General features: G+C 41.5%; 1 protein-coding gene and 1 long non-coding RNA gene across 3 annotated transcripts in view; one reads left to right on the top strand and one right to left on the bottom strand.

The window, feature by feature from the left end:
• The window catches only part of UMAD1 (UBAP1-MVB12-associated (UMA) domain containing 1), a 200,188-nt gene extending 182,355 nt beyond the window's left edge, over positions 1-17,833 (top strand). For both annotated transcript variants that reach the window (XM_037046410.1, XM_037046411.1), the window contains exons 4-5: positions 15,896-16,327; positions 16,375-17,833. In XM_037046410.1, the coding sequence (XP_036902305.1) occupies positions 15,896-16,153 (258 nt within the window). In that variant the 3' untranslated portion in view covers positions 16,154-16,327; positions 16,375-17,833. The remainder of the gene's footprint in view (positions 1-15,895; positions 16,328-16,374) is intronic.
• LOC118987323 (uncharacterized) overlaps positions 1-24,951 on the bottom strand; it is a 137,409-nt gene that overhangs the window by 45,302 nt on the left and 67,156 nt on the right. Inside the window, exon 2 of the long non-coding RNA XR_005066542.1 lies at positions 18,253-18,352. This is a non-coding gene — a long non-coding RNA (uncharacterized LOC118987323). The remainder of the gene's footprint in view (positions 1-18,252; positions 18,353-24,951) is intronic.

The raw sequence follows: 24,951 nt of genomic DNA, 5'->3' as shown, positions 1-24,951 counted from the left end.
ATAGGTCACAGGTGGCAAACACAAGGTCTGCAGGATGAATCCCGCCCTCCACCTCATTTTATCTGGCTCGGCACCTTGTCTCTACCCAGCGGCAGCGCCGAGCTCTTGCTTAACTGTTAAGGAGTAGTTACATTTATTTATACAGGCCTAAAATTACATTCGGCCCTTTGAAGGCAACCGTGAGGTTGATGTGGCCCCCAGGGAAAATGAGTTTGACACCCTGACATAGATAAAGAGCTTAGAACAGTGACAGGCAAATCAGTAATCATTAAATATGAACAGACACCTGTGGTAGTGGAAAGAGGTAAGTATTACACCTTGAAGACTGACTCAAAAGGAAGTTAATGAAATTAGAACCAGTACTAACAATATAATTTGCTTATTAGTATATATCACACTCATAACCTAAGTTTTATTTCCACCCTCATGAGTGGACCATAATTTAGTTTCTTCAGAGAATTCCTAATGTCCAGTCACCTGCAAGAAGGCAAGGAAGGGAAAACAAGCTCTGTTGGACTCCGAGTGCAGATTCTATACACGTACGAACAACTTTGGAAGTTACAGCTGCTCAGTTTTAGGCCACTTGGGCAGTTGAAGCCATAGCAATCATTTTCAGAAGGCTAAAGGAAAGTCTGTAGGTCATAGGTTCTGAAAACCCACTACCTAGGAACTCTGTTGAATACCAGACCTTCAAACGCCAGCATTCGGATTGCCAGGAAGCACCATGCGGACGGCTGGGTCCTACAGAGCTACCCACCACTGCTTCTTCCTCCCACCATATGTGAGGCCTCCCTGTTCCCTGCTGTGCCATTGTGAAAACCAGAGTGACCCACGGTGAAGTCACCTGAGGGACGAAAAAGGAACTGCGTGAGGCTCTCCCTGCACGTCCTGTTCTGCGTCCCTCAGCTGGGAGGCGGATTTTAGGCTCGCGCTTCCTCTGACAACCACTCGTGCCCACCTCCAGTGAATCTGCCACACACACAAACACCTCTTCACCAGATTCTGCCACCAGCCTCAGGAAAATTCTACTTTGTCACCTTGCTATTTGTGGTAATAAACAAAAGAATCTTGAAGAACACAACTAAGTTTCCTAGGTATTTCTAATGAAAATAACACCGTTACAGACCTCAGCCAGTAATCTTAAAAGTGCTCTGAAGTACCTTTGATCTTCTGTACCAAAATTCAACTAAGAAAGAAACAACTAAATTTGTTTCTTTCAAGCGCTGATATTCAATATAATTTTAATGTGTTTAATCTAATTGTTATTCTGATTATACTAATTATAATAATTTTCTTACACCCATATATGCAAATATATAGGATTTCATCTCCATTGTGGACTCTTGAGTCTGAGAAAATGGATTATGAGACCTTAATCACCTTAATAATTATAATGGTGATTTTTAGGCTATAGCTTGTTAGAAGGTTGGCACCTGCCTATATTTTCCTTATTGGCTTCTAAGTATTTGTTTCTTGTCCTAATCAAAAGCAGTGTAAACTTAGGTATTCTTCCATGATAGCAATCCTTTTCCAAACCCGGGACTATCCTTCTGAGTTACGAGTTTCTTCTCAAGATGCGTATTCATCAGTTGTTACTTCCTTTCTATAGTTACATTTATATTGATTTCAGTGCTATTCCCTTAAGAATTTTTACTAGTGCAGAAGACTTAGGGTCAGAGTCCACTTGGAGCTGTGGCCCTTCAGAGCTGAATTAGCTGGTCCAGTTGGCTCCCGTTTCAGAGGAATTCACTGAGACCGGGGAGGTTCACTGATTGGCGTCACGTCCCATGGTTGAGGTGGAGGCAGGAGCCGCTGGGACCTGTGTCTAGTGCCCCTTCTATTAAGTCTTCCAGATTAACTTTCAGTCTGATGCGCAACAGTATATATTCTGGCAATTACCTTTCTTCCTAAGAATTTAGGAATCCTGGAAAACAGTGGTCCTAAGAATGGATTATACATTAATCAACACTTCTCTTGTTGGTCTGAAAGCATTTTTCAGCCACACTACATTTTCTTTCTGAGAAATTTCAAAGTCACATAGTTTTATTACTCTGCTGAGGCATTTAATTTTTTAAATTAAATGTTGAAAATTTATTAAGCTATGTGAATTTTAAATCTTCCTCATGATTTTTTGGACATGATTGTTGCCTTTAATTTTTAATCATTTGGTAGCATTGTTCACACTCTATTTTGGGGGTGGACTTTCCACAAGAGCAGGCAGTGACAGCTTGTACCCTGATAATAACAAGAGTCACAGCACGGCGGCCAGTGTGGGTGGAAGCTCTTAGAGATTATGGAGCTGTTTTAAACCGGGTTGAAGTACCATCAATTATACTCAGATTTTACTTCATAAAAGATTAAGTTGGCAAGTCCTATTTTAATTATGGTTTTTAAAGACAAAGTATGTATTATAAAAGTGTATAAATGTATTATGCTAAATAAATTTGTAATTCAAAATAAGCAGGTACTAGGTTATTTCTCTCACATTAGGTTGTTGCTAACTTTCTTCCATATACTTAAATATTCTAAATTACTATCCTCACTGAATCCTGACAACCCTTTTAGAATTATTTCCTAGATTTTCTACTTAGTTGATTTTACTCTAGCTTAAAAATATTATCCTGCAATAGCCAAAAGGTGGAAACAACCTAAAGGTCTAACCACAAATGAATGGAAAAACAAAATACGGTATGTGCATATAAAGAATATTACTCAGCCTTCAAAAAGTAATGGAATTCTGATACGTGATACAACATAATGGTCCCTGATAATATACTAAGTGAAATAAGCCAGACACTAAAGGAAAAACCCTTATGATTCCATCTATATGAGATACCTCAAATAGGCAAATTGATAGAAAGTGTAATACACAGAGGTTAATAGATGGTACAATAGACGGAAAGTTGTTCAGTGGGTACAGAGTTTCCTTTTGGGACAATGAGAACTTCTAGAGGTGGATAGTGGTAATAGTTGCACAATGGTGTATTCAGTGCCAGTGGATTATACACTTAAAGGTGGTTAAGATGATAAATACTACATTGTACGTATTTTACCACAATAAAAATTTACCCTGAGTTAGCCGTAAGTGAAATCATAGAACCCTCCGTGGACTCTGAGTATGCCCGAGAAGGGACTCAGCCTCCTGCATTCCGAATGGGCCCCTTTGTGGGGTGGAGAAAACACAGCTGTATTTACTTTTCCAACCCCATCTTCTATTTTGAAATACAACCTTTTTGCAAATGAGAGCCAAGGTCAAGTGACACAGCTTTCTGCTCACCTCTTCAGTTTGCCCAACACTGTTTTTTTCTAGTGGAGTTCGGGGTTAGGTGCTGCAAGTGTGGGTAACACTGTTACTCAGATGTCCTCTGAGTGGAATTCAATTAGCCTCCCTTCATAATTAGGTACGATGCATTTCCTTTCACTTCGTTTGTGTATGAAAACGCACCGTTGTGCATTCACCACTGTAGTATTTTCAAGTGTGTGGACTATTCCACACATTAAGTTCGAATTACAAGGAAAATAAGGCTTTTCTGAAAGAACTGTTTGTTTCCTTAGATTAGAAAGATATTTACATGCAGGGTGAATGTGAAATCCTACTGACGATTGTCTTTTATTTTGGGCTAGGGACACAAAAATTCAGGTATATACTAAAAATTACATATTTATGTTTTTCAATAATGGTAGAAACAGTGATAAAATATAAGCTTTTCAGTATAAATTATGAGCAGCAAAACAGATTAGCTTTTTAGCTTTCTGTCTTCACACGGCACCTTACATGACATTTTTATTTTTTTATAATATCAAAATGCTTGTTCTTAGATATGATATTTGGGTAATGAATTTGTCAAATGTGCATTCTGCCATAGCACACGCCAAAAATCCCAGCAGGTAGCTATCACTTAATACTTTTTAATTTACTTTCTTTTAGTATTTCCTACAATATCCTATGCTATTTATTTCTGTTCATTCAATATCATAAAAGTGATATTTATCAAATTACATAAAAACAAATGAATATAATAGAAATATATTTTCTTATGAGCTTTAAAAATAGAAAGCATTTCCTTTCCTTTCTTATTGTACATGCAGCTGGTTGAAGGCCTGTATTGTTTTATAAAATGAAAATTAATCATTTGAGTGAAATTAATATTCAGTGTGCTGAGTAGATGTGCAAGATCATTTTTCATTGTTTTCCTTTGGAATCATCTGGAAAATGTACGATCTTGTTGCACTGCATTCTGAAAAAGTTGAATAGATATTTAAAATAAATAAAACTACGTAAATGGGAAGTTAAGTAGAATCCAGTGTGACTAATGAGGGCTATCAGATTCATCAGACCTCTGGTGTACATAATAAGCTTGAAGAATTCATGCACCGAAGCTTAAGCCATTGTATAACCCTGGCTGTGATCAGATGCTACAGTTTTCTAAGCTATTGTATATTGTATCCAGCTTGGTGGATTTAACCCAGTAATAAGATGCTTAGTTGAACTGTTTCTTTAAACTCAGTTTCTATGGCAGCACAGTCTGTATTTTTTGGACCTTCATCTTGTAACCCAGATAACACTTACCCATAGAGAAATTGCTAAACTTAAGCCCTTAAAAAACAACCACCACCAGACATGTAAGCTTGAAAACTATTTACCTTCATGGCAGTCTTTACATCACAGGGACGGCATTGGATTGTAAATGAGGCGACTCAAGAGTGCAGGTCTCTGCCAATTGCCAATTAGTAGCGGTGTGACCTTACATAGTCACCAAACTTTGAGCCTCAGAAGATGAGAATAGAAACAATAGCGTCCCTATCAAATTTAGTGGGTTGTGAGGCTCAAGTGAAATAATGCATGCGAACTACTTCGAAAACTATGTAAAGCACTAAACAAAGGTTTGTTGTCATTTTTCCAAGATTCTGATTAGAACTTTGCTGATCCCACAGATTTCACTGAATTATAAAAAAGATAAAACCATACCAATAAGTTGTTTCATAGAGTATTACATGGCAGGTAAACCATTAGTTTGTTATATATATTTTTTAAATTTCCAGATCATTTAACATCTGCATGACGTTGTCTTTTTTGTTTGTTGGTTGGTTGGCTGGTGTGGTTAATAACTCACTGTTTTGACACAAATGGAGTTGCTTTGGGAAGTAGACATTGCCGGGGCCTTAATGTCCTGATAAAGGGCATCCCTTTTTCTCACCTGCCTGTGGGGCCCATGGAGAAGTCAGACCAAAGAGCCAGCAGACAGAGAAACAAGAGGGCTTCCTTTCGGCGGATACACCCAGGTTGGAGGAGTGCGGTAGCTAGAATGGACTTCTGCAGCTCCAGTAACCCGCGTCTACTTGTGAGGGAGGTTTCAGTCCACACTGCAGCCACTGCGTGTACTTGTCTCCCCCAGTCCAAGTACAGAGAAAGAGAAAGAAACCCTCCCCAGGCCTCAGGCCCTTGGGTGTTTAGCTTCCCGCCCCCCTAGAATGGCAGGCATATGGCTGTCACCCGCCAGGCAGGTGACTCAGTCTGCCTCCTTCTGGAGGGGTAGGGGCCGGGGCAGAAGGCCAGTGTGCTCAGAGAAGAATCCCTCTGTGTACACCAGAGAAGGAAGAAAGACGCCTTTCTCTTTACCAGAGGTGATCAGAAACTGAACCCTCCCCTCTCCTACCCTCCTTCTCAGCTCTCACCTGATGCTTTTCACCCCTCACAGTGCTCACCCAGTCCTGCCACCCCATGCACCTGTCCCCATACACCTGGGCTACACTGCAGCTCCTTCAAAGGAGCTGGTTCCTGGGGTGGGGTTGGGGGCTGTGGAAGGCAGGTGGATACTATCAACTGGATGTGCCCCTACACCCAGATTTTTATATTGAAACATTCCCAGAGTGAGGGTATTTGGAGATGGGGCTTTTAGGAAGTGGTTAGGTCACGAGGGTAAAGTCCTCATAGGCGGGGTTAGTGCTGTTATAAAAGAGGCCCCAGAGAGATCCCTGGCCCCTTCTTCTGTGTGGTTTTAGGAGCAAAAAGAGAGCAGTCAATGAACCAGGAAGCAGGCCCTCACCAGGTGCTGAACCTGCTGTAACCTTGATGTTGCACTTCCCAGGCTCCAGAACTGAGAAAGAAATGTTTGCTGTTTATAAGCCACCCAGTCTATGGTTTGGTTTTGTTTTGTTTTTTATACTAGCTCAAATGGACTAAGACAGATGATTATGGAAAATTTATAGTACATAAGGTTTACCCCTCCCCTCCCGCAGTGCCAGGTGGACCCGGTAAAAGTATTTCCCAAGCGGTCTCATGTTGCAGCAGGATCTCACTCAACTTCCTTCAGGAGGCGTATTTGCGAAGGTGTGCAGTTGGCTAGTCAAACACAACCCATCTCGCTCATTAGGAACCAGACGTCCAATAACTGGGGTTCAGTTCTCTCTGTGTTTAATACCATCTATGATCGATCGTGTTGAGGAAAAACAGTTGGAAAAATCTTGTCAGGAAAAAAACAGATGTAGAAATCCAGGGTAAACATAATGATTCCTAGCTTATTTTGAATAAGCTAGTTTGAATGTAGAGTTTATAAAGAAATGTATTTAGTCATTCAATAACCATGTGTTGATCACCTGTGGTGAGCCAGGCATGGCTCTGATTGTGAGGGAAATAGAGAGGAAAGCTCTTGTCCCCTGGCTTTCTGCTGCCCACAGTTTCATGAGGGGCCAAGAATTCTACCCAGTGTGATGTATGTGGGGAGAGAGGTGTGCGTGGTCTGTTATGGGAACACATGGAGAGGCACTGGGCCCAGTTTGAGGAGTTACTTGGGGAAAGCTTTATTAAAGAATTTTGATGTACATCCTAAAGGGCAAGTTGAAATGAGCAAAATGAAGGGAGTAGAAGAGAGAAAGATGTCCTAATTTAGGCAAATGTAACTGAATGAGCCAAGGCTCGGAGCTAAAGAGAGAGCCTGGCACATTTGGATAGCAAATAGCAAATAGCAAATAGCTTGGTATGGATGGAGTAAAGAGTTTGGGAAATGGTAATAAAAGAAATTGGAGGGGTAAGCAAGGCCAGATCATACCTCTTATACTGTGATAAAGAGTCTGTTCTTTTCACCAAAGGCATTAAAGAGTTTTAAGCAAGGAAGAGCATGTATTTTAGGTACCACCAGGGAGAATGTGGTGTAGGGGGAGCAGGGCCATATGCAGGAAACTCTTGTGACATTCAAGGCAGAAGACTACAGTGGCTGACAATGACAGTGAACCCGAAAAGAACAGGGAAAACTCGCGGCGATATTAAAAACATCACAATCTGTAGGACTCAGTCATTTGCTGGATGGAGTGGATGGAGGAAGTGACACCAGGGACAGAGAAGTCAAAGATAATTCAGGTCCATGTGTTGGACAACCATGCTGGTGCCCTTCACCAAGACAGAAAATATTAGAAGACCACTCATTAAGTTGGGGGTGGTACTGGGAAGGAGATGAGAACATGTTGAGTTTAAGATTCCTGTGTAATATCCAAAAGAACATGTATGGGAGTTGAACACATGGGTTACGAGCTGTAGATAGAAATCTGGGTTGGAGATTGGGGTGTGCGTGTGTGCCTACACATACACTTATCTACAGACTGACTTCTGGGGAGGGGAGGGGTAGGGAGGACAGTGGGCACCATGGATATGGGTGAGCTCATCCAGGCAAGGGGGTTGAGAGCAAGAAGAATAAAGGAACAGAAATGAAGCCCTGGAAAATACCATCACCTCCGAAATATGCAAAAGGATAGACAGAAGGCAAAACTAAGAAATGGCAAGGAAGCCCAAAAAGAAGATTCAGATTCGCACTTCAAAACCTCTGAGTTTAGCAAGAAGTGATTATTAGCAAACTTGGAGAAAGCAGGGTTAGGAGAGCGAGCACAAGGGAAGGGAGACTGCAGTGGGTTGGGGGCGCAGTGCGCAGTGTCCACAGTGGTCTCTGCCTGGCTGTGAAGACGAGGCAGAGACAGTGCAGCGGTCCATGGGTGCAACGGCAAGGGCAGTACAGACTCCAGGAGGGTCATCTGTAACTAGTGATGTGACCATATGAAAGATTAGCAGTTAGGAGATGCCTTCAAATTGATGCAGCGATGGACTTGGAGCACCAGGTGAGGGATTAGCTGTGGGGAGGAGGGCAGGAGGGAAGCACAGATTGGTACAAATGCAGGTAAATTTTGGGGGTGGGGCAAGTTGAGGAGATCCTTACCTAATGTTTCCTATTTTCTGTTAAGTAGGAGGCTAGCCCACCTGACAGTGACCAGAAGGTGTTCGTGTAGGGCTAAGAACAGAAAGGGTGAAATAGGCTCTCTGAAGAATGGGGGAAGAGGCCCTGGCTAGAATGGCTCAGTGGATTCAGTGCTGGCTTGCAAACCAAAAAGTCACCAGTTCGATTTCCAGTCAGGGCACATGCCTGGGTTGTGGGTCGCGTCCCCAGTTGGGGGCTTGCAAGAGGCAACTGATTGTTGTGTATCTCACACATCGATGTTTCCCCCCCGCCTTTCTTCATCCTTCTTTCTCTAAAGAAAAATAAAATATTTTTTAAAAGAATGAGGGAAGGCATACTGGGAAAATATAAGATTTCTGGTCAGCCTAAGGTCAGAGATTATCAGTTCTTATAAACTAGTTAAATTTTTTTAAATCACTGAAATAGCCTTTTGTATTTTCAAAAGCAGCATAAACAGAATCACATGGAAGACACTGTTTCTCGCTGGTTCCTTTCCTAAAATGCTTCTTTTCTCTTTCCTCTGCTCCCCCACGCTAGCTGGCGGGTGCAGATTTTCCGGCTTCAGTCAAGCCGCTTTTCCAAGAAAGCACAGACCAGATTACAGAAGTCAGCGACAGCCGGCTCACTTCCCCTTCTTCACTTGCATGCATTCAGCTGGAGTTCTGAAAAAAGGAAGTCAGGGAACTATTTTTTTTTCTTTTTTAAGAAAGACGGGAGAAGCAGGCGGCACAAGGAGGTGGAAATACTGAGGGGAAAAAGAAGAGGAAAGGGAACAAATATTGAAAAAAAAAATCATGAGCCAAAATTTAAAGTGAAATGATGCCAGAGATCAGAAAGTTAAGGAAGCAAAGCAAATCTCTCCTCGCTGACCTAGCCTCTTCGTTGGCTACTCAGAGGCTCGGCTTCCTGGTGCTGGGAGCCCAGGTCCTGGGGAATGTGTATCTTGTCAGTGAATTCAGCTTTCTGCTACCTAATTTACCTGCATCAGTGGTAAAGTGTCCCAGGCTTCTTTTGTTTTTTGTTTTTTTTTTGATTCTTTGGCCTAACCCCTCAATTTACAAAGCAAATCTGGGGCACCTAGAATACCTGAGAAACAAAGGGAACAGACTCAGTGCCCTTCAAAAATATTTAGTGAGCACTTGTTATGTGCAGATACGACGGTTCTTGGTCCGTAATTCATGGGGAATTATGGAAAAATCAGAGTCTCTACCTTGCAACGTAATTTCTCACCAGTGAAAGGAGTGCATTGCTTGGGACTTAGGCAGGTGTGACAGACCGGTCCTGTGGCTTTTCTCAGACATTTATTAGCGACCAGCCTCTCAGAGAAAGGAAGCCTGAGCGCAGCTTTAATTGTGCCATTACTTGTATCGCCGCTTCCTCTTGTCCCCTGATGCTTCTGACTCAGATTTGCCCCCAACCCTCCCCCACTGAGAAGCTGATGTAATGCAAGCAGATACCAGCAGAAGCCAGAATAGAATGGATAGTTATCTGGGGAGATAAAGTGACAGTGTTGCCCGTTCAGGCTGTTGTTCAAAGGAACATGTCTTTTATTTATAGACATTAGAATTTAAAGGCATAGACAGCCAGAGCTTGATATTACCCCTTCTTACTATAACTTGTTTCCTAGAAATGTGCTTGGTTTAGCTACCTTCTTTGCATGTAAATTGAATATGTTAGATGGGTGTTTTATACCTGGTTTCTTGTTCTTTTAATATATTCTATTACTGTTTTGGTTAGGGCTGGTTTCTTATTTTTAATGCTTCAATATTTTGCTTTTATGGGACACGATTTTATCTCAACCTTATCTGAGGCATGGATTGCAGGGGGGAAAGCAGGAGGTTGTAAAAATGTCAAATATAGGTGAGGTTCATATTAATAAAATGCTCAGGTGTTAGTGGGGTATGTCCAAGTAGATGAGGTCTCCAAATGGTTAGTGGTTTGCAGTGTTGGCCCCCCTTCTTAGACTTCATGGTGGTTATGGGGGCTTTTGTGCCGGGAAAAATGAAGTTGTCTGTTCTTAAAATGGCATTTCCTTGCTTTTGAGCACCCAAGAATGAGGTTCACAAGGATGCCACTAACCTGCTGCTCCAGGGAAGCGACTTCATTTTTCTGAGCCTTTACTGAAAAGTGTTATGTGCCCTGTATCCTTAGAGTGTTCTTGCCTGAGCTCTGAGAAGATATTCCAGATTGAACCTCATGACCCTTTACAGCCCTTCGGCAAGAATGGAAGAAGCGTGTCTATGAACCTCTTTGAGTTACCTAAACAGATAATAGAACGTGAGGGACACAAGATAAACTCAGCCAGTCCATTTTTTAACAGATTAAACTGATGAAGAAATAACTTGTAAACACACATGAACACAGCTCATTAATTATAAACTTTGTTTGTTGTAATGAAAGAAGAACCGTTCTGACACAGAATATTCATATTTAAGCTATGTAAGGGCAAATGCTCACTTGAAAAGGAAGTACTAAAGCTAGATTATATGAAGGAACGAACACTCAGGGACAATGTCTTAGCAGCATTTCTGAGAACAGGATCACACATTTCTGAATCACAAAAATAATGAATATGTTTTATGAACATGATATTTGAAGTACATTTTTAAAATCTGGCTATTAATCATAAGGTTAATTGATTCTTTTCTTCCTGTTCCTTTGTGGTTAACATACTTATTCTTCCTTTTAAAGACCCATTTTATTATGCAAATGAGAAAAATGGAAAGACTTTATGTCTAAGAGAGAGGGCTGCGTTTTGCAGGGGAGCCAAGGCCCGATTCAGCCCTCAGCCCTCACCTCTGCGTCCGCTGGCTGCCAGGCCAGAAACTTAACGCTCAGCGTGGCTGGGTGCGGGGTCCCTGAATTTTGACTCATTTTCTTTGTGACTGGCTCTTGTTCTGCCTTATAACTTCCCCTCTCCAGCGCTCAGCATGGCAGCAGCAGCTGCATCATGGTGCTCGCCCTGCTGCCAGGGGGGCAGGCAGCCTCCTTGGAGACGGTAACCCTGCACTCCAGCCAACCGTTGGGAGGTAGACCCGGGCTAGTGTGCACAGCGCCGCTGAGTTCAGATCCTTCTGGGAGGCAGTTGGCTCCACACCCTGAACATGGTATTTTTAAAGTTAATTTAATTTTTGGAAACTTTTTATTATGGGAAATTTTCAAGCATATACAGAGGTAGAAAGGACACTGTAACGCCCCCCACCCCATGTAACTTCCTTTTCTCCATTTCAACAATGATCAAAGGCAATGGTCAACTCACTGTCCATGGTGTTTCCCTAACTGGCTCCTGGTAGGTTCATTTCCGGGGAAACATACCTGCTCAATTTCAGTGGCTTTTCTCTCCTCCTTCAGTCAATGATCTGTCACTTTAATGACTCTGTCCTTTCTCCTTAAAGGTAAAAGATAATTAGAGTCTTTTTTCCTTCTAATTTAAGCTGGGATAATACTATATTAGGAACTGTCATATTTTTAATACTGTTCCCTAAATTTTCAAGGCTTTGTTCGTTCAGCCAGCCAGTCTGTCCAAAGCGTGTGTGATGTGTGAAGGAACTCATGATGTATGAGAGCATTAGAGCCCACAGCTTTCCTGCAGACCCACAGTGGGACTTGCAGCACCGACCCGAACCACTCTGTGCCCAGTGTCCTCTGGATTTTGGCCCGGGATTAATGATAACCGTACACACCTCACAGAGCTGTAGGCTTACATGAGCGAGTACATTTAAACAGACTAGATGGGCCCTAGCACACAGTAAGTAATCTGTATATAATAGTGGCTGTCGTCGTCGTCATCATCATCTTTGTCACGGTTTGTCCCTCATCACTCATGTTACAGAAGAGAGACCTGAGGCCCAAGTGGATAAAGTAACCTCCTCTGGTCGCACGGCTGTTTTATCGGGAGAACTCGAATAAGAAATCACATCTCAATTCCTTTATTATTCTAGATATAGTTTGAAACAGTCTTGTCCTCGAGGAATTACGTTTTGGAAGAGTTATTTGTGAAGGGATTAGTGAAAGCGTGAGCAAAGAAATGAATATCGATGCAGGAAAGTTAAACCTTACAAGTTTTGTGTTTAGAAAGCCAAGTGCCTTCCTTATTGGAGAAGGGGAGATTTCAAGGATGCTTTTGTTTAAGAAGGAAGGCGATTTGGCTAGTGCAATGGGACAGCATTCTGTACACAAGGAAGGAGGAGGAGAAAGTTCGGGCATGGGATGAGACTAACAGATCCAGGGAAGATGTGCACCTGAGAAGAAGAGAGAAAGCAGGGTTAAGAGGAGAGGGGAAGGTTACGATTATTCGAACCACCAGTGAATGCCAAAAACAAAGAGATGAACAGATCAAGTCTTTATCTAAGGCCAAGTGGGGGCTGACATTCTGAAAGTTTTTACTCACTTTAACACATGCTAAGCACTGTTCTACTCATGAACATTATTTAGTCCTCATAACAGTCCTATGAAATAGCTACTGTCATTGACTTCATTATACAGCCAAGGAAACAGAAGGTGCAGAACTTGTCCAAGGCCGTTTGCTTATTATTAATAAGCAGGAGAGACCTTGGATTTGCAAGAGCTCTAGACTCTGTGCTCTCAACCACTCGGCCCTGCTGCTCCATGGTAACTGAGCCCTGGCGCTCGTACTTAATCCTGGAGACACCAGCACGTGGTGCAGCCCTTCACAGGGGCTGGGACTGTGGCTTCATTACTCACTGATGCCCTTGCTATTATTAAAGTCCCATTTAGGTTTCAGTAGGCAGCTTCCGTCCACTGCAAAATGGATCTTTCTAATCAGCTTTGTCGTAACAGGGTGTGGTTCCTTTTGTTCTCTTTGAAACCCTAAGAAAGTACTCTGGTGTTGTTTTGCTTTCACACCAGGTTTAAGACCGCCCTGGACAGGGATGTGCTCACTGACTTCCAGCTTTCCATGAGGGCCTCTGCTCTCCCTGAAGGCCGTGCCTGTGAAGAGAGCAGTTCCTCCTCCGCTGATTTTTCCTTTCTTTGATCGTCTTCTCATTAGCATGTGAACTGCCATCCTTTCTCCCAACTTAAGAAACAGAAAATAAAACCAAAGTGAGAAACCTCACTCAACCCCACATTCCTTCCAGGCTGCTGGCCCATACCTCTATTCCTGTGTTAAGGCATAATGTCCGAGAAGACTGTCCCTGCCAGGTCTCTCTCACCCAGCTCTGACTCGCATTAGATCCCCCTGCCTATTAACAGCCCCACTTGGATGTCAGGCACCTGGAACGACCAGAACTGAACTACTGATCTTCTGCTTAGGCCCAGAACTTTGACTTCATCCTTGGCAACACTCTTGCTCTCGTACCCCACATCCATTCCATCAGTAAATCCTGTTGGCCTCGCCCCGCAAGTCTGCCCCATGCCCCAGATCCATCTGTTCGTCTCGCCTTTATTGTCATCGCCCTAACCCACATCGCAGCCGTCTCTCTTACCCAGCTGGTCTCCCTGCTTCCTAACCTGGCCACCGAACCCTCTGCTGCACACTGTCAACAAAGCAACCCAAGTGACCCTTTTAAGACAACAGTCTGAATATATCTCCTTGGCAAGAATATGCTCTTTTTATTCCCACATGCAATAATCTATGGATGAATCTCCTGCATATAATGTTGAGTGAAAGAAGCCAGAAACTAGAGTCCATACCGTATGATTGCCTTTACTTAAAATACAAAAATAGGGAAAACCAATCCATGCTGTCAGCAGTCAGGACGGTGAGGGGACAGAGGCACATGCTGATCGTGACTGAAAGAGAACGCCGGAAGGGCCTTTTGATCTGGTACTGGTTGCTCACAGGTGTTTAAGTGGGTTAAAAGTTAGCAAGCTGTTAAACTTTTGATGTTCCCTTCCTGTACATATTTTATACTCCCATAAAAAGTTTTTTAAAAAAATGACTTCTTACACAGAAAAATCATTCTTCTCTAGACTTAGATAAATAATTTATCAGCATGAGCTCTGGCTGGTGTAGCTCAGTGGGTTGAGCCCAGGCATGCAAACCAAAGGATCGCAGTTCGATTCCCAGTCAGGGCACATGCCTGGGTTGCAGGCCAGTTCCCAGCAGAGGACGCACGAGAGGCAATCATACATTGATGTTTCTCTCCCTCTCTCCTTACCTCCCCCTCTAAAGAGAAATAAACAAATAATCTAAAAATATAAATAAATAATTTTTTTAAATCTTTAAAAAAAGAATTTATCAGCATGTATAACTTATAATGTAAATCCCACGCAGGCAAAAATCTTGTCTGCTTTCATCCAATCACTAAATATTTATTGAGCAGTAGGCACTGACCTGGGCATTTTGAGATACAGCAGTGAACATGAGAGACAAAAACTTCTTGAGTTTTTCCGGGATTATAATCAGAATAAATTGTATAACATAGGACAAGGTGCTAAGAGCTATGAGAGGAAAAGAGCAGAGGCGGGGGACAGGGAGTGTTGGAGTAGAGGAGGTGACGGAGCAGGAGATGGTTTAAATAATGCGGCCAGGAAAAGGCCTCACTGAGAAGTAACATCAGGGTGCCAACTTGGAAGAAGGTGAGGGAAGGAGCTCCGTGCATATCAGGGAACAGAATCACCTGGACAGTGGGACTGGAAGGGACAGCCAGAGGCAGAAACAGGCTGGCTGTGCACTGGCAACAGCAAGGAGGCAGTGAGCCTGGAGAGGAGGGAGCCTGACAGACTAGCTGGGGATATGGTCACTGAGGGCTTGGTAGGCCTCTGTAGGGAGGCTGGCGTTTTATTCTGCATGAGACCTGGTGGGGTGGGAGAATGAAATTTTATTTAGTTTTCAGCCACTTTAGTGGCAGGTGGTTCATTCCCATTGCTGTAATAAATATACTACAATTTATGTATTCAACGATTCTTAGGGAGATTCCACTTTAGGGCTTATGTAGAGTGTTGCTGTGTACAACCTACCTCACGTCTTCTGGTAAACTACTATATGCAAGATATACCAATGTTAAAGAAATTGAACACGATATATTAATTTCTTGTGTTTGAACCACTTAAGTAAATTGAGTTCCTATGAAAGTCAGACAGTCCACCAATGCTCACAGTGTACATTAGCTGTAAACTCTGCAGGACGTGGTAGAGTAAGGCAGTCAAGTATGCAAAGCAGGGAATACAAAGAAATGTCAACTAGATGGCTTACGCTCAAGGACCCTGGTGTCTAGTTGGGGATAAGAGGTTTGCCTATGAAACAGCAACTAGCAAGGACACCTACAGGAAGTGCCAAGTAATATCCTGCGCAATTTGCTTCATAAGCACTTTGAAGTGGGCAAGGTCACGTTGGACTGTGTTGCTATAAGATTTCACAGGGAATCTGGTAATTCTGCAGAGCCTGAAAGTGTAGATGGGGTTTGGAAAAGCAGAGACAGACTTTGTACACATTATCTGGGCTAGGGAAATAGGAAGAATGCCAGTTTGTATTTGAGGGCCTCAAGGATGGTCACTGAGTTACATTAGGGTTTAGGATTCATTTCAAAGTCTAGTGGAGCTTAATATGGATGTATTTCTCAAGTAAAGCAAGTAGCTTCATTCTAATCCGGGAATATTTCTATAGTCTCCCATTTCTCAATGATTTTGGTATGTTTGTGCCACGTTTACCATCACTAAGCCACCATGTCCATGAGGTCTAAATGATTTGAATGTATATGTATTTTTAGACTGGCAAAGAAAACTCATCCAGTATGACTGTAGCAGGCCCCGAGGCGGAAAGTAAGGCAGGCCAGACTCTGGAAAACAGCTCGTTAATGGCCGAGGTTCTGAGCGACGTGCCCTTCACCCTGGCCCCGCACGTGCTGGCCGTGCAGGGCACCGTCAGTGACCTTCCAGACCACTTACTCGCCCATGACGTCAGCGAAAACCTGTCACGATTCTGGTATGATTTTACTCTTGAAAATTCGGTGCTCTGTGATTTATAATTTTATGTTTGTTTTATCTTAAGCTTTAAAACAAAAATTTGCCCGTGTTTAACCTGTTTGATGTTTGTTGCCACTTCACTGTCCAAAGGCCCTCGGAAAAACGAGGATCGTAAAGGAAAGAAAGTAACATTACGTTCATTGCTCTGTTTTTCAGAATAAAGTATAATTGTATAATTATACAATTATAATTATAATTGTATAATTATAATTTTCATATTTGTTATTAAGTTTTACTTCCTTTCCCCTGAATAACAAATATGAAAATTAGGCAATCATAGTTTTACGAAAGGAGTAGGGTCCTTCAACCAGGCCCTCAAAATACAACACCTCAAACTGATCTTAGAAGAACCATGAAAAGGAACCTTCAAAGCATTTGCACCTTCAGGGCATTTTCCTTGGTTTCTACAAGTCCGAAGTCCATCCTGAGAGTGAGTGTGAACTCCTTTCTCTGGTTTGGAGGAAGCTTGAATTAGTATTATTCTCTTTCTTCTTCCAAAGTGTTTATGAATGAGTTCAGAAAAAAAGTATTGCTAGTTAACCTTAATTTCTTCAGTCTCCATATAGACACTGACATGGAAATTGAAAACTTGCCCTAAAAAGCAGGGCGACTTGTCAGGGCTGGGAAGCTCAGTCTGTTAGACAGAGCATTGTCCCAACACATGAAGCTTGTGGGTTGGATCCCCAGTCAGGGCACGTACAAGAAACAACCACTGAATGTGTCAGTAAGTGGAGCAAGAAATGGATGTTACTCTCTCTTCCTCTCCAAAATCAATAAATGAAAAAGTAATTTTTAAAGTGGAGGGAGTTTGCTGATATAAGAGTGCTATAACAGGAATGTTCTAGATGCTGTTTCTTTGAGTGGTAAATTTCCGTTTCCTAAACCCATGGCATTTCTTTGCACCTTGAATAATTCCTGTGCTCCTGCCTTTGTTTTCTGCCTGAGGCTCCTTCAGAATGTTCTTCCTCACCAGCTTTCTGAAGGACTTTCCTGCTTCCGCCGTGGTTAGCATTTATTCCCCCAACCACATATGTCCCCAGGTATGAAGAGATCCACACTTCCTTTCAACCTCTCTGCCTCCCATAGAAAAACATCTCAGGATGCGGCAGGTTACTGCCGACAACGCCCTCATTTAGAAACCCGTTGGCCACAGTACAGATGGAAACGTTTTACTGCTAGAAAAACTGAAAGCAACTCATTTCCAACTGGAGCACAGGCAGAACACCTAGATACGATTTTCAGTTCTTGAATATCCATTATGTATTCCAACTAAAACAGCCGAGAACGGCCATGGGTCAGTGAACTGCAGGAGGAATAAACTGTGATAGTGTCTTCCGTGCCATGTCAAATTTGATCCCATTTGTTCTGAATAGTAGCAATGTGATTTATTCATTCTGTGCCAAATTCTAAGTCTATTTTTCACAAAGATAGAGTACCATAGCAAAACTGAGCACTGTGCATAAAGGTACATGAGTTATTCAAGTTTTAATGTGTTATGTGTGTTTGCTTAATAAAGGTGGCATGTTCTTGATAAAAATGCTATGTTATTTAAAAGATAAACATTTCTATTGCCCAAAATATGTGTCATTTACAAATAATTTTACCACACAAGGTAAATGGTTAAATTAGATCTTTACATAGTTTCACAAAACATCAGTCTAGGAAATGTGACTTGTTACTAACACAACTGTGAACATTTTACAGCATTTTTCGTGAAAGCCCATCCTTTTTAATATCCATGTTAATGTACCTTAAAGCCAAATTAAGCCTGTCATCAATTTAGCAAGTATGTGTGAAATTTTGCCTCAAATACTTATACATTTCATTTATATTTTTGTCTACTATGTTATATAAATGTGCTGATACATATTTTAATTTGCCTAAAATTGTTATATTTAAATAAATATGATTAAAATAAACTGATATTTTGATTAATTTCAGATTCAGAAAAGTGATTTTCTCTGCATTATTCATGTCTGAATGCAAGTTATTGATTCTTTGGGAAGTAAATATTTAAGTGGCTTGTGCAGCCTAGAAAACATGAAATTTCCTCTTATACGTAAGCTTTAAGGAATAACATTGAAATGGTAAGGTTACTCACTAGCGTTGGTTTGAAGGACTGAAGAGAATTGAGAGGTCACATGAACATCCATAGAGAGATCCCATCATCACAGACTTCAGTAAGCGCCAGCGTTAATAACCTGTTATTAACAGAAACATTGTGGAAATGGCCATTTTAATGTTCTTATCCTGTGTATAAATCAGTGTTGCTGTTTTAAAACTGGAAGAAAACATTAGAAATCAACCAGCCAACTCCATTTTACCCAAGAGAAACTTGAAGCCTAGAAAGGTGAAGTGACTTCCGTCACCTAATTAGTGGTAAATAAACATTCACTTGACTAGTATTAATGGCGACAGTATAAACTGTAACAAAGCTGCATGCTGTGGTGGGAAGGAGATGGGGCATTTGAGCAGGCACACGGAGTCTGTGATGGGCCCCTCGCTTCCAGGCTTTGAGTCAGTCAGCCCCCGACTTGGGTGTCCTTACTTCCCGTGCTTGTTAGACAGTAACCGTGGGCACCTTGCAGGCTCGCATCAGGCTTCAGATGGCACGTGTCAAATGCCTAGGACTACAAAGCTTGATACTTCATCAGTGTTCTGGGGGAGGGAACTTACAATTCTCAGTAGTAACCACATACAAACCATAGTCTAATGAAACGCAAAATAGGTATTCACTGAACTTCTTAAAGGGTAATATAAAAAATAGCTGCTACATTTATTGTACAACCCTCCCACCCATTATTTTTTCCACGTTAAGTACTAACTCACTATGAAAATTATTCCTAAAACACACTGGCTGACTCTTCTGTAGTTCCTCAGTTAAGAATTCCATAGGGAACACTTTCCCCCCTATTATCAAACATCATGTTTTTTCCCTTTTAACAAGTTATCATTATAAAGTACTGTAAGTATGGAATGTACAAGCGATTCTACTGATTCTGATTTTTATCCCTAAAATATATGCAGGAAGTTGTATTTTTTTTCCAGCTTTTTAAAAATGGCATTTGCATCCTTTCCTAAAAACAGAATTGGAGAGGCAATTCTGACCAATTTCTTATTCTGGCCAATTAAATTGTGACTAACTGAACTTTTAAAATTATATCCTTAAATGTTAACAAAAGCACAGTTTTTATCAACAATTCTACAAACTCCACACTAGTTTTCTTGCTTTAAGATAAACATTCACTGACACCACCACTTTTTTCCCTTTCTCAAAACAGAATGATCAATTGAAAACAGTATGAAAGAAATACCTTTTAAAATTTGGAGAGACCTGATTTCTTATAATTCTAAAAGAAAGACAGGGAGTAGCAAAGAAAGAATCTCATTCTTTTCCTGAAACAGTGGTTCATCAGGCCTTACCCCCTTACCCCTATCAATCATAACAATTGATCGGTAAATGAACACTGCCCTTGGTAATCTAGCAAAGAGTACGTTACCTTCAGAGATTAATACACTGTCTTATTCATGCAAAATTTAGGCGTACTCTATAGGTAGCTGGGGGATGTTACATCTTTCAAAGCCATTGAGAAATCTGGGTTTGTGGACATGATCCTTTGAGTACTATGTCTTATTCCTAAGGCCACGACCTAAATATTATTGGGAAATCTAAAACTCTCAGAATAGGTCGGACTGCATTCATACTATAGTGGCCCAAAAGGTAAAGTATTCTATATGACAGGGAACTGCCTTGTTATGCCATATGGTTTGGTGGATACGTGTGGCTGGAAAAGAGAGAAAGAAATGTATTCACTGAAGTGTAGGAACTGTGTTAAAGTCAATGTGGTAATACATTAATTGTCATTTTTTAAATTTAAATAAACTTTTGATTTTAGAATAGTTTCAGGTTTACAGAAAAGTTACAAAAATAGTACAAAATCCTCATATACCTCTCACCTAGTTTCCCCTATCTGTTAAAATTAAGGAACCAGATACTGCTATTAACTCAAATCCACACTCCATTCGAAGTTCACCATTTCTCCCAATGTCCTGTTTCCCTCCCAGCACCCTGTTCTGTGTAATACACCATATTTAGTCATCCTTAGGCCCCTTTTGGCTGTGACGGTCCTCAGACTTGATTTATTTTAGTGACGGTGACAGATTTATGGAGTACTTGTCAGATATGTTGTAGAATGTCCTTCACCTGGGGTTTATCTAATGTTATCACATGGTTAGACTATGGTTACGGGATTTTGGAGGAATATTACAAAGATGAAATGCCCTTCAGTGAGATCATATCATATCACGGGTGCCTGCTATCAACATGGCATTATTGCTGATGTTAACCTTTATTAAGTGATTGAGGCGGTGTTCACCAGGTTTCTCCACTGCGAGGTAACTCCTCCCCTCCCCACTGTTTATACTCTCCTCTTTCGAATTAAATCAGAAAGCACAGCCCACCCTCAAGGGGTAAGGGACGACCCTCCACATTCTTGAAGGATTGGTAGCCATGTAAATATTTGCAATTATTTTTTATGAAAGAGATGTATCTTTTCTCCAATTTATTTATTTATTTATCTATCATTTATTTATTTATCTATCATTTACTTATTTATATTGGGACTCCAATCTAAATCATTGGTGGCCAAGAGATATATTTGCATTTTTGTAAAAGTTAATAAAGAAAACTTAGAACATTTCACATAGTGTAGATGAATACCATTTGATATTGGATATGGTAATATATTCTATAATTTCCTCAGAATTCATTTTCCTATAAATATCAGATGGATTTCTCCTTAACGTGCCATGGCTATAACTGTATTCACAACAGACCTTCCCTTTGGGGCTATCAGGGTTGCACCATAAGTGGAGTCCTCTTAGATACTTGTTCTTTTCCCACCGAATTCCCATAATGATTGCACCTTACCCATGATGTTGTTATTCACCAGGTGGTGAAGAGGCAGGGTTTTAGTATATAATCATTTAAAGAACCAAGGTAAGGCATGATACAAAGAGCTCTTCTTCTCTCTAGTAGGTGCCTTCTTTTAGTAATAGCAAAAACAAAGTTGTAGCTCCTGAAGATTCTAAGGAAAGAAATGTTTCGGTTTCTTCTTTAAGAAATAGTTTTAAGAAGTGGTATAAGGAAACTCAGTCCTCTTTCAGAGGGGGGAAGTACCCCCCAAGAAACTCTTTGTACTTCTGATTAACCAAAACTCAACTATGTGCTAAAACATAAAGTTGATCTCATCCAATTTCAGTTGGGGGGGGGAAAATGAAAAGCATCTTATTTTGTCCTTGGAAGAAACCTGAATATAGTTCTTTGTCAAGACTTTTCCCAGTCCCAATTTTCGCCCCCTGCAAAGGAAATAAATTCCTTACAATCAAAGGTAAGGCAAAGGATAATTGCATCCAGAACAGCCCCATCAGTACGCTAACTCCAAACCAGCCTACAGACAGCGTGCTAGTTACAACCCAGGCCAGAGAGGGAAGCAGACAATAGACCATTTCAGAGGTCAGTTAAGGAGACGACCTCCCACTTAGGACCGCTGCCAGAGACGTGCAATCCAGTGTCTGACATCTGGGTTTTGCAGCTGCAAAGTCTGCCCCTTGTGTGGCCACAGGTGTTGGCTATAACTCTGAGACACAGAAGAAGGAACAGGAAAATGTCAGTTTCATTGTGTGTATGTGTTTAGTGTATGGTTTTTTCTTTGAATTCTGTGTTTCAAAACTGTACATAATTTATTTTGTTTCAAAATTAATGTACTTCTGCATAATGGCAGGGAACATTTGGGAGGCTAACAAACAAGAAGCTTTTGTTCGTGAGCAAGGGCAAAACGAAGCCAAGTTTTTACACCTACAGGGTACACTGTTCGCTACCATGCTGTGTGCAGCATCGTTAGCTTGGTCGTTTGAATAGGCCATCTCAGGACCAATAAATAAATAAATAAATGGGCGCTGAAAAGCAGGTAGGCACTTGATCTAGGATAAAGCCTAAATACTCCTTCTCTTCCTGTATGTCCTCTCCTGCCTCATCCTGGTTGGGGTAAATTTGTGTTTATCAATATGCATTTCTGGGCACAGGACAGACTATCTAATTTTCTGTCTCACACCATACCAGCTGTAACCATCAGTTAACACAACTTAAAACAGTAACACTAAGCTTTCCTCTTCCCCTTGCCAAGAGACTTAGCTCCTGATTGTGAGGCAAATCTAGAAGTTTCTACCTCATATAGGTAGAAATGTTTGAGGTTCCTGCCCCTAAAGACATGGGCGACAGTAGCGGTGAAGATGATTAAGAGGATAGAATAACATTGGTAAGATATATTCAGAGCCAAGAGTCAGCAGCATTTTTTAAAAATATGTCTATACTTCCATAATTAAACATATACTTCCTCTTTGTTGTGCCTACCTCATAGCCAGGAATTAGAAATTAATTTCTAAAGAGAAATGCTTCAATCATCAGGCCTGTGTTTCTCCACCTTTTAATTAACGCCCATATGCTCTGTGGTGTTTTTTCTCCCAACTGTATGCTCTCTATATTCCTCCAGCCACGAAGATTTTGACAGGCTTCACTTTGTATATTCTCTTGCAAAGACAAAAGATAAATCAAACATGCTTTTTAAAACTACAGCCACCACCTCATTTCCCTTAAGAATCTCTGCTCTCCTACTAATGTTCTGCCAGACTTACGCTTGGCCCATGACAAATCCTCAGTCAGGATTTGTTGAATGAATGAGTGAACCAATGAAACATATCATTAAATTATCTATAAACGAGACTTCACAAAAGTGAAGGAATAGAATTTCAACTTTGGCAGTTTTTCAGGCCCCAGTAAGTCCCCCCAATTACCGAGCTGTGTTTCTGCAGCTGAAAATAATGCTTAGTTTACCAAGCCTCTACAAATTGTGCCTTTGGTCTGTTTTGGGTATTCTCCATGGTTTTCAGGTTGTGCTTTCCTCTGCCCATAATGACTGCGTATGTCCTCGTGATGAGTAAGAACTGCTTCTAGACAATACAGTGTATTTTGGTCCTGTGGATTAACTCGTTTGAGATTCTATCTAGCTGTCAGCTTTCCCTGGTGTGTTCTCGGTTATGTTTGCATATATTCTTGTCCCAGAACTTATTAATCCTATTTGACCTGTCCTTCAAATATGTTTTCTTTTTGTATATGCTTTCCTTCTAGCACATTTGGGTATTTTAAATGACCTTGTTTTAGAAAAAAAAAGACACTTTTTTCTAGGAGCGGTAGTGCCTGTTTTTTTTAGTACCCTTCTCTATCTGCCTTACATTTCCTACCCAACCAGTTCTCCTCCCTTGTCACATACCCAGGCTTCGATCTCTCTCCTCCAACTCAAGCTTCCTGAGAGGGTAGTCAGTACTTGTGTCTCCACTTCCTTACCTTCGGTTCACTCCTCCACCTACTGTAACCTGACTTCCTGTCCCTGGTTAGTACCTCCACTGACCTGCTTCATTTAGGAGCCACCTCCAGCTAATTCCACTGTCCACTGAGGGTGCAATTGATTTCCCCCTCGGTTGCCGTGACACCACTTTTCTCATTTTCATTCCGTCTCTGACTGTTGGGGACTTTTTTTCCTTACTCCATTTCCAAAATGTTGGTGTGCCCCAGAACCCCATTTTTGGCTCGGCTCTCTTCCCTTTCTGCCTTTTCCCTGCACACTCATGTGCACGTCTGTCTGCCACTATTGACACCCAAGTCAATCTCAAGCCCGGAATGCCCTCACATTCCATATCCATAATCATCTCTGAGACATCTCACACGAATCTCACTCTTAGTTTCTATAACAGACCATGGTAGCTATTGTTTCTATCTGCTCCACACTTTTTCTCATCCCCCACTGCGTTGCTCTGCTTTTCTTCGTGGCATTCCTTTCCACTCCATACTATTGTTACCACTTCTGCACCCCAAGGGACAGACACATAACCTGACCTGGTTCAGTCAGCATCCCTCCATCAACCGGTACTAGATGTAAGGAGGAAGCTGCATCTCTTTTGTGGCATATTGCTGGCAGCCATCCATCCCTCCACGTTTTAAGTCCTGACCCTATCATCTCAAGCCCTAGATCACCCAAGCAAGAAAAGTGGAAGTCCACCCTTCTTCCTTCTTACCTCCACACTCAGTTGATAAACTTTGATTAATTATGTATCCTAAAGGCTTATCTCTTAAGCACATACTCTCTTCTCCAGACCTACTGCTCCTGCTTCAGCCTGGGCCTTTATCACTTCTTGTAACTGATGTCCCTGCATCCAGTTGAGTTCCCATCCCATCCATTCTCTATGGTAAAGCCAGAAGGGACTTGGTAAAAAGCCAATTAAAGTCTTCAGTAACTCTCTATTATCATCTTGAGAATCAACACATCTTCAGGCACATAGGGGCGTCCATACGCCCCCTAGCCTCACCTCGTGACATTCCTCCTCCTGTCCTCTGTTCTCGCCCTACGGACCAATGCCCTGCCCTAGTGAATAGGCCATACCTCGCTCACCATCCTTACAGTCTGTTCTTTTTGCCTGGAATACCCTGACCTTCCCTTCTTAACTTTTCTTTCTTTCTTTTTTGTTGTTGTTGGTTGGACTTGTCTGGTCACAAAATACTTATTAAGATGTACTGTAGGGATTACAGTACAATAAACACAAAATTTAGGATCCAACATGAAATCATTTCAATCCTCTCCAAAGCCAGCCCAGCCCTCAATGCTCAGCAGATGTAAAACCATTGCTGAGAGCATCTGAATATCTTTTAAGTGCAGAAACCACACATTCAACTTACACAGCAAAAATG

This window comes from Sturnira hondurensis, unplaced genomic scaffold, assembly GCF_014824575.4.
Source record: "Sturnira hondurensis isolate 20B ecotype Veracruz unplaced genomic scaffold, ASM1482457v3 Scaffold0005252, whole genome shotgun sequence".
Lineage (NCBI taxonomy): Eukaryota > Metazoa > Chordata > Mammalia > Chiroptera > Phyllostomidae > Sturnira > Sturnira hondurensis.
Note: the sequence above shows the minus strand (reverse complement) of the source record. Positions and strands in the feature narration are given on the sequence as shown.